This window comes from Anoplophora glabripennis, unplaced genomic scaffold (genome assembly GCF_000390285.2).
Source record: "Anoplophora glabripennis isolate ALB-LARVAE unplaced genomic scaffold, Agla_2.0 scaffold170, whole genome shotgun sequence".
Lineage (NCBI taxonomy): Eukaryota > Metazoa > Arthropoda > Insecta > Coleoptera > Cerambycidae > Anoplophora > Anoplophora glabripennis.
The window spans coordinates 112,155-126,291 of record NW_019416299.1 but is presented as its reverse complement, the minus strand read 5'-3'; the positions used below and the strand labels follow the sequence as shown (position 1 = coordinate 126,291).

The 14,137-nt window shown below is 35.4% G+C and overlaps 2 protein-coding genes across 2 annotated transcripts in view; one reads left to right on the top strand and one right to left on the bottom strand.

Annotated features, from left to right (window-relative positions):
• LOC108903951 (axin-1) overlaps nucleotides 1-10,177 on the top strand; it is an 83,479-nt gene extending 73,302 nt beyond the window's left edge. Inside the window, exons 8-13 of the mRNA XM_018706303.2 lie at nucleotides 198-447; nucleotides 564-757; nucleotides 834-1,019; nucleotides 3,546-3,947; nucleotides 5,844-6,071; nucleotides 8,285-10,177. Of these exons, the coding sequence (XP_018561819.1) occupies nucleotides 198-447; nucleotides 564-757; nucleotides 834-1,019; nucleotides 3,546-3,947; nucleotides 5,844-6,071; nucleotides 8,285-8,411 (1,387 nt within the window). The 3' untranslated portion in view covers nucleotides 8,412-10,177. The remainder of the gene's footprint in view (nucleotides 1-197; nucleotides 448-563; nucleotides 758-833; nucleotides 1,020-3,545; nucleotides 3,948-5,843; nucleotides 6,072-8,284) is intronic.
• Nucleotides 10,178-11,306: 1,129 nt separating this feature from the next.
• LOC108903976 (hydroxyacyl-coenzyme A dehydrogenase, mitochondrial) lies at nucleotides 11,307-12,974 on the bottom strand. The gene is made up of 3 exons (XM_018706339.1): nucleotides 12,725-12,974; nucleotides 11,900-12,476; nucleotides 11,307-11,842 (listed from the first exon to the last, which is right to left on the bottom strand). Exons 1-3 carry the CDS (start codon nucleotides 12,833-12,835, stop codon nucleotides 11,604-11,606), a joined length of 927 nt encoding a protein of 308 aa, XP_018561855.1. The 5' UTR covers nucleotides 12,836-12,974; the 3' UTR covers nucleotides 11,307-11,603.
• Between the last annotated feature and the right edge of the window lie 1,163 nt (nucleotides 12,975-14,137).

The window sequence follows — 14,137 nt, the reverse complement described above, 5'->3', positions numbered from 1 at the left end:
AAGTACCTTTTTACTGACATGCATGTAGGTTTTTACGTAACGCAAATTTTTATTTTTTTACGATTTAATAACATTTTTTCCTGACTTTAAAACTTGACTTTTTTTTTTAATTTGTGTATGTATCTTTTTATTTTTGACTTAAATAGGCGTCGTACTGTTAGTTTTAAAAGAGTCTTTACGTATTGTCTGTCACGTAGCGACGGCAGATCCCTGGGCAAATCTTCCCGTCGAAAGGCGGTGCTGGAAGCAAGGAAGGCGAGGGAATATGCCGCCCTGAACCAGGAGACGCACATGCACCAGATCCTGATACCGAGGACGCAACGCGTCGACACCCGGCAGTGCCAGCCGATGGACAAGGAGGCTTTTGCCACCATCCTGATTGAGAAGTTGGAGATGGTGAAGAGGGAGCAGGACCAGCAGGAGCTGTTGGACAGGAAATTGAAAGAGGTAAAGGACGTGGCAAAGTTTTTACTCGCTTTTGGTTGTTGTTTTATTTTTCTATGCGTTTTTTCTCTCTTTCTTGTTTGTTTTTCCTCATTTTATAATTTTTTTTTAAATCCTAGAGCGAATCCATGGGCTCCATGAGCGACATCCAGTCCCGGGAGCTGGCGAACGCCATCAGAGAGAAGCTGCAGCTGGAAGACGACAACGACCAAGACATCCTCGACCAGCACGTGTCGAGGGTGTTCTCCGACCTGACGCCGGCCATGTCGCCCGGTGTAATGAGCCCGCGGCCCCATTCCCCTCCAAGGAACAGGTAAGTCTGATCGACTAAGCTTCTATTACTTGCTTTTTTCTGTCGCAAATTGTTTAACAACTGTTCGTTTCGGCAGACATATGCAGGGTTACAATCTACGACCCAGGAGGAAAGACAAGGACGGCTTTTCGACGTTCAGTAGCGATTCCGGTAACGTACACGACTTCGCGGAGGGTTCTGAGCACAAGATAGCTATGGTGAAGTCTAAGAGCATGCCGGAGTACCCCGAGGACCGCTTTATCAGGGGAAGTACGGGGCGACGGTGCGTATTCGTTCAATATTTATTTATTTGTTTGTTTTTCAGACTTCGATTGTACAGGATTGATCAATTGACATTTTCGGGAGTTCTTCCTGTCTCCCACAAAGTAGTTGAGATGTCTTGGGTTCGATTTTTATGAAAAAATTGAAATTTAGTCAGAGACATTAGAACTACTTTTTATTTTATTGGGTGACAAGATCGAGAACAAAGAGTACTTCAAATGTCAATTGAAATTTAGCTAGGGACATTTGACTTTCTTATGTTGTTGGATTACAAAAAAAAGTAGTTCAAATGTGATTTGTTGAAAAATTGACGTTTGCACATGCACATTTGAACTATTTTTATTTTCTTCAGTAGCACAAAAGCACAAAAGGTAGTTCAAATGTTATGGGCTTTTCAAGAGAAAAGTGGAAATTTAGCTAGGGACATTTGATCTACTTTTTAATTCTTTAGGTGATATTTGTGAATAATTGGACTCCAAAAACCACATCTCAATATCTTGATTTCATTTTTGTTTTGTTTTTGTGACAAAAAAATTTCCCAGTTTCTAAACTAATTGAAGATATAGAAATGGGATTTTTACAATTTTTCTTGAAAATCAGGCACGAGACATTTGGACTACTTATAACTAATACGCGAGAAAAACTTCGGCTCGATTTTTCTTGAAATTTGAACCATGACATATTACCTACTTTTTATTTTCTTTGGTGTAACATAGATCACAAAAAGTAGTTTAAATGCCCTAATCTTGATTTTTAAGAAAAAACTTATATTTAGCTAGGGACATTTGACTTTCTTATGTTGTTGGATTACAAAAAAAAGTAGTTCAAATGTGATTTGTTGAAAAATTGACGTTTGCACATGCACATTTGAACTATTTTTATTTTCTTCAGTAGCACAAAAGCACAAAAGGTAGTTCAAATGTTATGGGCTTTTCAAGAGAAAAGTGGAAATTTAGCTAGGGACATTTGATCTACTTTTTAATTCTTTAGGTGATATTTGTGAATAATTGGACTCCAAAAACCACATCTCAATATCTTGTTTTAATTTTTTTGTTTTTGTGATTGTTCTAAACTAATTGAATATATAGAAATGGGATCTTTATAATTTAAGTTTTCTTAAAAATCATGTACGAGACAATTGATCTACTTTTTATACGTTTGAATGAACTCGGTTCGATTTTTCTTAAAATTTGGACTGGGACATTTGAACTACTTTTTTATTTTCCTGTGAAACAATAGAAAAAGTTGTTCAAATGTACTGAGCTTGGGTTTTATTAAAAAATTGAAATTTAGCTACATTTGACTTTCTTTTTATTTTGTTGGATAAAAAAAAACAAAGTGCACATGCACATTTTTAAATTTTTTAAGTAACAAAAAATAAATACAAAAAGTAGTTCAGATGTCATGGGCTTAATTTTTAAGAGAAAAATGGAATGGTAGCTAGGGACATTTCATCTACTTTTTTATTTCTTTATGTGATACAAAAAAAGATATAGCAAATTATTGTCCAAATCTCTTAGGTCTGGATTTTTGTGAATAAAAAAAATCACATCTCAATATCTTGATTTTTTTGTCTTTGTGATAAAAAATTCCCTAATTTATAAACTGAGGATATAGACGGGATTTTTACAATTAAATTTTTCATAAAAATCAGACACAAGACGTTTGAACTACTTTTTGTTATATCATTCATATCTAATGAGAATTCAAACAAATTCGAATAACCGCGGCTCATATTTTTCTTAAAATTTGAACCGGGACATTTGAACTATTTTTATTTTCTTGAGACAAAAAAAGAGAAATAGTTCAAATTTCCTGAGCCTGATTTAAAAAAACAATTGAATTTACCTACCTTTACAAAGTAGTTCAAATGTGACCGGCACAATTTGTAGAAAAATTGGACTCTGCACATGCATATATTTAATTTTTGTAAGTAACTCGAAAAATAAGAACAAAAAGTAGTTCAAATGTCATGGGCTTAATTTTCAAGAGAAGAATGGAAATTTAAGTAGGGTCATTTGATCTACTTTTATATTTCTTTATGTGATAGAAAGATAGCAAAATGTAGTCCAAATATCTTGGGTCTGGATTTTTGTGAATAATTGGACTGCAAAAACCACATCTCAATGTCTTGAAACATTTTTCATTTTTTTTTTGTTTCTGTGATTGCGATTCCCTAATCTCTAAACTTAAGATATAAAAATGGGATTGTTACAATAAAATTTTTCATGAAAACCAGGCACAAGACATTTGGACTATTTTTTGTTACATCATCGTGTCTAACGAGAATTCAAATAAGTTCCAATAACCTCGGCTCTATTTTTCTTAAAATTTGAACTGGGGCATTTGAACTACTTTTTCACTATTCATAGTACCCAAGGACATAACAGGGTCAAGTAGGTCAAATAATGATTTTTCTTGAAAATAGAGCCAGTGACATTGAAACATTGCTTCTAATTTCGCACTTGCATCTTCGAATATGTGGAAATAAACAGAAAAACATCATGAATTTATTTTTTTCTCCCAGGTCCAAGAAGGCGCTGACCGACCTCACCGACAGCGGCGTCTCCGTCGTGTCCGACACGCCGCCGGTCATCCCGCCCGTGAAGGACAACCGGGTGCTCGCCTGGCTGATGGAGTCGGACAAGAGCGGCAGGGGGGCCAGCCACACGCACAGCGAGATGTCGCTGAAACACCGCAGTCATCGGACCAGCAGCGCCACCTCGCCGATCGCCGGCAGGCACCGCAAGGGGTTTGGGTCTAGGTCGGGCTCCCTGGAGAGGAACAGCGGGGCCGGCAACCTGGTGCCCGCGCAGCCCTTCGTCGCCGATCCCAGCATGCCGCCGCTGCCTTCGCCCAACATCTCCATCCAGTTGGAGGAGGCGAGGAGGAGGCTGGAGGACGACGTCAGGACCAGGGGAAAGCAAAGGTGAGATTGTGTTATAATATAAACAAAAATTGTGGGTAATTAAAACGTCAAATTGAAGAGCAAACAAAATCAGCAACGAGGTAAATGTGTTGTTGCATAGTTATTTTAAAAAATTGATAATTGAAGGGAAAAAGTTCGTTTTAGTTTCTAAATTTTTTTGGAAGTGAAAATGTTTTCCTGAAAAAATAATGTTAAAAATTTTGTTTCTATATTTAGTTTAATATTTTGTATCATCCCCGCTATTTAGCGGTGATTGGAAAACCAACTTTCAGCGTTTTGGTTAGTATCGCCTTCACTTTTTAGCGGTTTTTGAAAAACGAATCAACTTTCAGCATTGTTTCAGCGATACATTTCTTGTTGCTTCAGTAAAAAGATGACAAACAGGAGCTTGGTTGCTGCTTCATAAGATTTGTATGACTTAGTCATTTTGATTTGTATCAGCTCCGCTATTTGGCGGTTATTGGAAAACCAACTAAATTTCAGCATTTTGATTAGTTTTGTCTCTGCTTTTTAGCAGTTTTCGAAAAAATAATCCACTTTCGGCGTTGCTTTTAGATTGTCAATGGAATTATATATATTTTTTTTCAGTAAAAATATGACAGACAAACGCTTGGTTTCATTAACAAGAAAATGCTTAACTTAATAAGATTTGTATGACTTAGTGATTTAGGTTTATATTATCTCCGCTATTTAGCGGTTATTGTAAAACCAACTAACTTTCAGTGATTTGGTTAGTTTTGTCTCCGCTTTGTAGCAGTTTTCGACGAACGAATCAATTTTTGGCATTGTTTTTAGATTGCCAATGGAGCGATATATTTTTCGTTGCTTCAATAAAAATATAGCGAACAAACGCTTGATTGCATTAACAAGAAAATCTTCAACTTAATAAGATTTGTATGACTTAGTCATTTTGGCTTGTATCGTCTCCGCTATTTAGCAGTTAATGGAAAACTAACTAACTTTCAGCGTTTTGGTTAGTATTGTTTCCGCTTTTTAGCGGTTTTTGAAAGAGGAATCAACTTTCGGCATTGTTTTTAGATTGTCAATGGAGCGATATAGTTTTCGTTGCTTCTGTAAAAAAATGACGAAGAAACGCTTGGTTTCGTTAACAAGAAAATATTTAACTTAATATTTGTATAATTTAGTCATTTTGGTTTATATAGTCTCCACTATTTAGCTATTATTGGAAAACTAAGTAACTTTCAGCGTTTTGGTTAATATTGTCCCAGCTTTTTTAGCGATTTTTGAAAAAATTTTTTAAATTATTAATGAAGCGATATATATTTTTCGTTGTGTCAGTAAAAAGATGACAAACATACTCTTGAGGTCATTAATAAGATGTTTAATTTAATATAATTTTTATGATCTAATCATTTTGATTTGTATCGTCACCGCTATTTAGCGGTTTTTGGAAAACCAACCAACTTTTTTTTTTTATATATTTTTCGTTACTTAGGCAGAAAAATGACGAATGAACAAATATATCCGTATAAATAGCATGACGATATCTTTTTTAGGACTTTTTATAACATGTAAAATTATGGAACATACAGAGTGTCACGAAAAATTGAGTATTGAAATGTAGAAAATTAAAAAATAGTTGTTGTTTGCTTGATATATATCAAGAACAGTTTTGATAAAAAATTATAGTTTCCGAATGAGTTTTTTTTTTATATATTTCTAAACCGAAGCTGTTTGGGTGTTTATAATTTTCGAACACCCTCTATATTTCACAATTTTGTTTATATAGTCGGTTCTAAGTCGTCGACAAACACTTTTTTTTTGATATTTCTGTTCGTTTGCCAACCTTTTACTCTAGCAAGGAAAAATATATCGTACAAATGAATTTTACTAGTTTCGTTGAAACATTCTGAACATTTCATTTTGTGCGTCCAGGTCATCTGGTAGGTTTTATCCGGAGGTCACCCAGAGCAGCCAGTCCACGCTGAGAAAGTCCATGAGGGGCTCGAGGCCCTCTGCACCGGCCCAGATGGCTACGGACGACGTCACCACCGTGGTGTTCTCCTTCTGCGAGGAACAGTTCCCGTACAGGACGAAGATACCCGGTACTCAGATCACCCTCAGGCAGTTCAAGGAGTACTTGCCGAAAAAGGGAAATTACAGGTAGGAATGAAATCGTTGATCTTATGCCCGAATAGTCGTCAAATTGGATGGAAAGTCTGTTTCCTTTAAATCCCAACCTTATTTCTTGGATCCTTTTCTGAATTTCTTAAATTAAACTGGTTGACTAATACGGTAAAACAGGTATGATGTACGTTGCTGTTGTACTGTGTTAAATTCTAAACGGTTTCGGATCTACGTGGATTTACGTTTGGATGTACGTGATCTAGAAATTTCAGAGAGCTTTTTTAAATTCCGGATGTGATTGCTGAAAAATTTAAATCGATACACATCTTGTATCTGCGCAAACTGTAAAATATTTTAAATCCACTTAGAAAACCTGGAAATATTGGGGAATTTTTTGGTCAAATTTTAATATACACTCTGTATATTCTTATAGCTAGCTTCGTCTAGCCGGTGGATGCCATCAAAGTTGGCGAAATCCAAATAACCTTAAAACGCTTTGCAAGTAATTGCATTTACGGAAACGGGAAGAATGTTTATTTTAAACGTGAAGACAGGTTTTTTTCTCTCTTGCAAATTTTTTGTATTCCCAACGGCATTCGCATAATTAAATATTTTGTTAAACTGATGATATTCCGGGAAGCGACTACTCTGCGGACAGTCTGCCCTGGCCAACGTTGAATTATACTTCGTCAGGCGAACCGCCAGACGTATACCGGTTTCAGATACACTCCCGCTACTGCCATTTGCTTGTTGTCAACATATTTTCGATACAAATTTACAATTTATTTGGTTGTATTCGAATATTTAATTTATCTCATAATAAAAACCAATAGGATTTAGGTAAGCGCAGTATGACGGCACAGTCGAATACAAATCGGTACAGTTGCATTACAAATTCAATGTTTATTTTAACATAAATTCAGGGAAGTTTTTTCTCTAGTAAATATTCCATATTCTTAACGATTTTCTTGTAATTAATTATTTTGTTAGTTATCGCCAATACGTTTTTCAAGCAAATCGCATTCGTCATCGAAAATTTGATTTATTTGATAAAAAAGAAAAGCTTTTTTAAAGGTACAATAATTCGTTTTAAAATCGCTTTCAATAAAATTCACTTGTATCGTTATATATAAACTGACGAATAGGATTCAAGTAGGCACAGTATGGTGGCACAATAGAATACAAGTCAGCATGGTTGTTGAATGACAGTATGTCCGTAAATGCTCCAAATTCATTATAAAAGAGCATACATCCTTACCGTGATGGCAGTTGACAAAAATATTATTAGACTTTAACGGTTCAGTTTATTTTAAGAAATTCATGTTGTTATTACGCCTGGTCCTTATTTTCCCTTCCCACGTCGAACCTAGGAAGAATTTTTACTGTTAGTATATTTATTATACAGTGTGTTAGAAGTTCGACTGTCATAATTTTATTAGACGACAGTATACATCATCAATATACCGTTATTGAGAAAAAAATTTCCAAATTCTTCGAGTTGATGTACAAAAGTTTGATTAATTGTGCAACGTCGATGCACAGAATAAAATAAAATGCAAAATTTGACTCTGTTTTAATATTTTATTAAAACTTAGTTTTTTTAATCAATAAAATTCGATAAAGGTGATATCGCGCAGACTGGCAACAGTGCGACGGAATGACGGTGGTACGCTGTTCAGTTCCGCTGGAGCATTATCATTGTCCTCTACGGTAGCTTCGTAATAGGACATTTGGTGAAGTATCTCAACGTCTTCTTGATATTGGTAGTGTTCTTCCTCGCCCTGAAAATCGTGGCTCAAATCGAAGAAGACATTTTAGACATTATTGAAAGTAACTCTAAATATTGTTCTTAGAGTATCGCTGGAGATGTCGGAGCACTTCACCAGATCGTCCAAAGGGTTTTACGAGAACTGTTATTATATCAATGTCATTTGTAGCAGGTTCAAAAATTGTAAGCTGGAGATTTCGCCCTTTAGTTAAATCTTTGCAGATGATTTTTTTAACTAAAACGTGACTTTAAAAGAGTTTTGCTGTCTCGGAATTAGTTCAAACGATTCGACTCGCACTGTTGCCAATTTGTGACAAAATTCTAACGCACAAGACACATAACTCGACGAAAGTAAATTTTTCCGCCTCTTTGCGCCCCTCCAATTTCCTTTCCTAAAATTTCCTGGTTGCCGACAACAAAAAAACGTTCCCGTTGGTTTTTTACGAGTCGTGTTGTACTGAAGAGCTTACGGTGGTTGCAGATACTTTTTCAAGACGGTGTGCGAGGAACTCGGCAACCAAGTCATCCAGGAGGAGATCATCAACGACGGGGACGTGCTCCCGCTGTGGGAGGGGAAGGTGATGGCCCAGGTGAAGCCAATCGACTGAGCTTTTACGTTTTCGCAACGTATAACCTAAGAGATAAACGGACGAATCTTCACAAGCTTCTATTTAATAATGTAATTATTAGATTTGTTAATTTTATTCAAAGTAATTTATTTTTTATTTGTTAAAACTGTGTGTATCTTATAAAAAAAATGACGGAGCATTACGGGAACGGAAGGATACGGCGGTGGTATTACATCGTCATTTTTCTAAGTGTCTTAAAAATGACGGTTGATATCGAGAGGTCGTCGCTCGCTTCCATTTCCGGAGGGAAATAAAAAAATTATTTGTTCACACTGCCACGTACGGTTAAATTTTAATGTGTCGGTACTTCCTAATTTTCGTGCACACGTAAGTAATGGTCTAATAAATTGTAATAGTGCTTTCTACTTAGCCTAACGGTAAGACGCCTAACTCAGACTTAAGAGCCACATCGACGGAATCGTCCCACGAGACATGTAAATATTCGTGAAATTACCGGCGAGGACAGCAAACGATACAAGTCTTGATAATTCTTTCAATTGACAAATTTTTCAACCCCTAGGTAACTTTTTTTTGTACTTTTATATAAAATGAATGTGAAAGCTTCATATAATTTTGCGTTAACAAAATTATCCATGAAACTCTTTCCCATTCGCTTATATTTACATTTGTTGTCCCGTCGGTCCGTAAACTCAAAAATCGTCTGACTGAGGATACCGCATAGCGTATTTAGTTTTTTTATCAAAGGAAAAGTTAGAGTTAAAATTCTTAAAGGTAATTTATTTATTGTTATTTAAGGGATAGCGTAATGATTAACATTCGTGACGAGTGTTGGACTTTTTTTCTGATTCGGATAGAGATCGCTATGTTAAAGGAAAAAACACGGCAATAATAACCTGTAAATCGTTTAAAAAAGTAGGTGCATATGTAAGTGCCTTCGAGTTTTGGAATTTGTTTTTCTTCCACTGCAACTTTCTTCTTCGGCGGCCGAAAGACGGTGACAAAAATAATTTGAAATCACAATAAGACAATTTCCATTTACGCAGTTCTTATACTGAGAAATAAAAACGCGGAAACCAAATTTTTTGTGGGAGTCATCGTTTTGTGGGCCGCGCCACGTTTGTTTCCGTTTCTAGACAATCAGATGCTACGGTCGACGGTCGACCGCCCAGGCAGCTCTGTAATATTTTTTTATTTTCAGATTACTAGCGTAGATGTTCATATACCTCATTTTTCTTTATATTTTATAAAAAAAGTATATATTTTACAAAGAAATATACATAAGCATTTTGTGAATAATTTACTATTTACTTAATTTGTACATTTTAAGCGTAGAACTGATCGGTAGAGTTGTTTTTCTTTTGGAAATTTAAAAAGAGCCTTTTTACACAGTCCTTCGACACTTCCACTTTACAACGAACTGATTTCCGTAGCGACCCCTCGGTTTCGTTTCGCATAACTGAATACTGAAAGATCCCCGTCCGTTAACGGACGGTCTTTTTTTTATAATTTCTCATGATCGTATTATAAATACTGTGAACGTGTAGATAATGGTTTTCAAATACTTATTTTTATATAGTATTTTTTCACAAAATAGTAGCAGTATTTTAGCGTTAAAATGAAATTGTTACAGAAAGGTGCCATAATTTCGTTTGATTTCCAAAAAAGAAATGGCCAGAATTAAAGTTACTGCTGACAAAATATAAACCTTCATTTGTAAATATTAATTGTACACTAAAAAAACACTCATTTGTCTCATATTGTTATAAATATATTAGTATTTTCTATTCCCTTGCTTTATTCCCCATCGTACCTGATGAATTTCAACAAACCACAGGGACATAAGCCAACAACGTTTGGTAAGTAATGAAAAATGTATGTAATGACTCCTGAAGAATTAAGTAAGTTAAATGCTGGGGTTAAAAATCATTTTTTTCTACAATGATCTTGATATTTGTTTATTTTTTTTGCATATACATCGTTGCTATGTTATATTTTTTATTGTTCATCTTGTATAATCGTTACAAAAGGGCGCGCCTACAAAGCTACTGACATAAATATGGTGTAGTCGATGTACACGTATCAATAGTAGAAGAAGAAGAAGAAAGCTAAGGCGCCTTGCTTTAGTTCAAAAGTATTTGTTGGTAGGTTACTATGGTACCCGAACCATGGCACAGTCGTGTGAAATTTTAAACAAATACGCTTATTTATATTTTTTATTAATGTGGAAATAAGGTCTGTTCCAGTTCCCAGACGAAACAAGATATCCTGCGTTTATTGAAAATTTTTACACATTTGATATAAAATATCAATTTATAAAACAAAACGGAAAGTGACAAAAATAATAAAGTGGAGCTAATTATAATTGAACATATAAATAAACAGACCTTATTTGCACTATTTGGTAACATAAAAATAATATATATAGGTAGGCGTATTCGCTTAATTTCACAGAATTGGACGGCCGTTGTCACAAAACATAAAATAGAGCTGTTGTGTGGAATGCCTCGGAGCATACATTACATGGACGAAGCACCACGTGTTAAAAAGTGTAGATGCTGTAGAGAGAAAAGGCGATAGTTTGCGTACTCTCTAATCGTTGGGGAAAGGGATGCGTTAGCCATTCACGTGCCTGTGCGAGAGAGAAAGGTTATACCTAAACTCTTTGTCACATGTCTACACTCGCCATGTGTGCTTTGTGGAAGAAGAAGAAGAGAACAATCTGCATTTCGTTTTAGTTCAAAAGTATTTGTAGGTTAAGTTGTACTTGTACTAAATTTGTAGCTTTTATGATTATTATAAATTAATTATTTAGTTGTTTATCTGTTAACAAACACAAATTAAATTTGAAAGCTTCAGAGTAAATTCGGTAAAAAAGTGATTTCAAGAGTTTCGCAAGAACCATAAAATCAAACGAAAAGTACAAAAAGGTATTTATTATAGTACACGTGTATAAACAGTTCAGTAATGCAACATATTTCCCTTATTTTTCTTAATGTTTCTCTTCCAAACTTTGTAAAACTTCACCCAATCGGGTTTCTTTACGCTCCTTGATAAATTTACTAGCCAATATTTCAAACTGTAAAAATATCTATTATTACTTAAAGTTTACGAAAACCTGTATATAACCATCAAAAAATATCAGTGCTGAAATTGAAATAAAAATATAGTAAAGTAGTATACGAAGGAATATAAGAATGATTGTTATTAAAATTACTTGTTGTATTTGTAAAAACCCTCCCCGGATTTTCTACCAAGCTTTCCTTCGCTCACTAGTTTCTTGACTGAGGCGCACGGTTCAAACAGTGGGTTGTCGGGGAACTTTTTATGCCAACCTTCGGAGATACTAAGAGAAGTGTCGTGACCTACGTAATCGGCCAGTTCGATAGGCCCCATGGGATAACCCGCTCCTAATTTCATGGCAGTGTCGATGTCTTGAGGAGAGGCGTCACCTACGAACCACGAAAAATGTAAATTCATATCAGTTCTCACGTTGTTTTTTTAATTACCTCTTTCCATCATCCTTATAGCTTCAGCCATGTAAGGTACCAGCAACCTGTTCACCACAAACCCAGGCGTGTCTTTACAAGTGATACAGGTCTTTCCGACGGCTTTCCCCCAAGCCATCAATGCTTGGTACGTTTGTTCCGACGTGTCAGGAGTCCTTACGACTTCCAACAGTTTCATTACGGGCACGGGGTTGAAGAAATGCAGCCCTCCGAACCTGTCCTTCCTATTAGTGACGGATGCTATTTCTGTGATTGACAAAGAGCTTGTGTTTGACGCAAAGATCGTTTTAGGAGGCGCGACTTTGTCCAAGCTCTCGAAAAGCTTGTGTTTTACCTCCAGTTTCTCTACGATGGCCTCCACGACTAGATCGCTATCTGCGACGGATTCTGAGGTGTTCGTAGAGCCCTTGATACGCGACTGTGTTTCGTCCACGAATTTTTTGGCTGCCGATGCATCGTCCTTGTAGAGTTTCTTGGCGACACGAGATAAGCTGTTGGCTATGCTGCTTTCGGCTTTTTTGAGGATGTCGGCATTGACTTCTACCAGAGTTACGTTGTGTCCGGTTTGAGCAGCAACCTGATTTTAGAGTTAATGTTAAATATAAATCAAAATTTAGTACAGAAATACTACAATCTCAGATAAGTGGCTGATAACTGTTTTATTGCTTTGTTATTCAAGGAATTCTTTCGATTAAAATGAGCACCATATGGACTAAACCCAATTTTCTGTACAAAATTGTTATACTTGAGCTGCAATATAAGCTTAGGATCTGATAGGGATAAGTTCCTCATATACAGAAATAAGAAAATAAATTTTTAAATTACCTGGGCAATTCCAGAGCCCATCAGGCCACCGCCGATGACCGTGACGTTTTTTATGGCGTTTCTGGAGGCGCTGGTGGACATTTTTCTTATGAAGACACCTAATGCTGCCATACTTTATGCTGGTTGTATCACTTCCAAGTGGTCGATAAATACTATTTTCAATATTACACTCGAAGTTGTTTACTTACCTGCTCTAATCTAACAAGCCGGTACAAAGATCAAAGTTCAAAAGTCGTGCTTGGAAGAAAGTTTAAAGATTAGTTAGGTTAGGTTTTAGTTTTAATAGCAGAAGTGGTGGTGGTAGTAAATACAGCAGTGGCCGATAATTATTATTTAAATCACGTTTTAAATATAAATGTGAACTTCAATGTCAAAAGCTGACAAAAAAATTGCGATAAACTCATACGTAGATCTAACATGATGGATAAGCTCCAGATCGAATTAATTTTCAAGTTGGTTTTCATTTATTTTCTCGTTATAGAACTCAATATTATTATCACGAAATAGATTTTTAACATTTTAAATACTCATAACTGATATATTAATTAAAAAATATATTCGTAACTTTACCGAATAAAAAATATAAATTTGGTAAATTTAAAATTCTTCTTCAAGTAGTTCAAGTTTGCATTGGGGGATAAAAAAAAAATACACCATACCAATATCACCAATTGCCAATAAATTTTTCGATTAGTGAAATGGAAGGCACACTTGTGTCAATCGAAAAAATCAAACTGCATTAAATAATTCCAAATTTTCGTACCGCCATCTATCGCTCAGAAACTATACTAAACTGAGTAAGAATTATTTAGCAGGTAGGCAACTGTATTAGCTTCACATATGCTGCTAAATTAATTGACGTTTAATGAATAGATGGCGCCACACCTTCGTTCCCAACACAGTATACTAATCAATTATACTGTGGTTCCCAATAGAAAGAACATTAAATAAAGATTTTTTTTCTTAACGGTCACTTGCAGAAAAACCGACTCACCGACTGTCCCAGTGTGTTCAGTGACCCAAGCTACGTGCAATACCGTCTATCGATATCCTCGAAAAATTTTAGGTCAGAAAAATCTGAAAAAATTACAGTGAACTGACGGCCCTAACCAATCCAAAACTGCATCGAGTTCCTCTCTAGCTTCTCCAGTTTCCGAAATTTTCGATATTTTTCATTATACAAGATTTTTCCAGTTGTTATTATTTAGATTTTAGATAATTTGTATATATAAATATCTACTCCTTTACCCCTCAGTTCGTAATATCCTAATGCAAATTAATTTTTAAAAGAAATATAATGTATTTATTTATTCTATTAAGGTTTACTACATTTTGAATATGTTGTATTGGGATAACAGACTGTCGACCGCTTGATAAAAAAAATGATAGATACTCTAATGTCAAAATTTATAT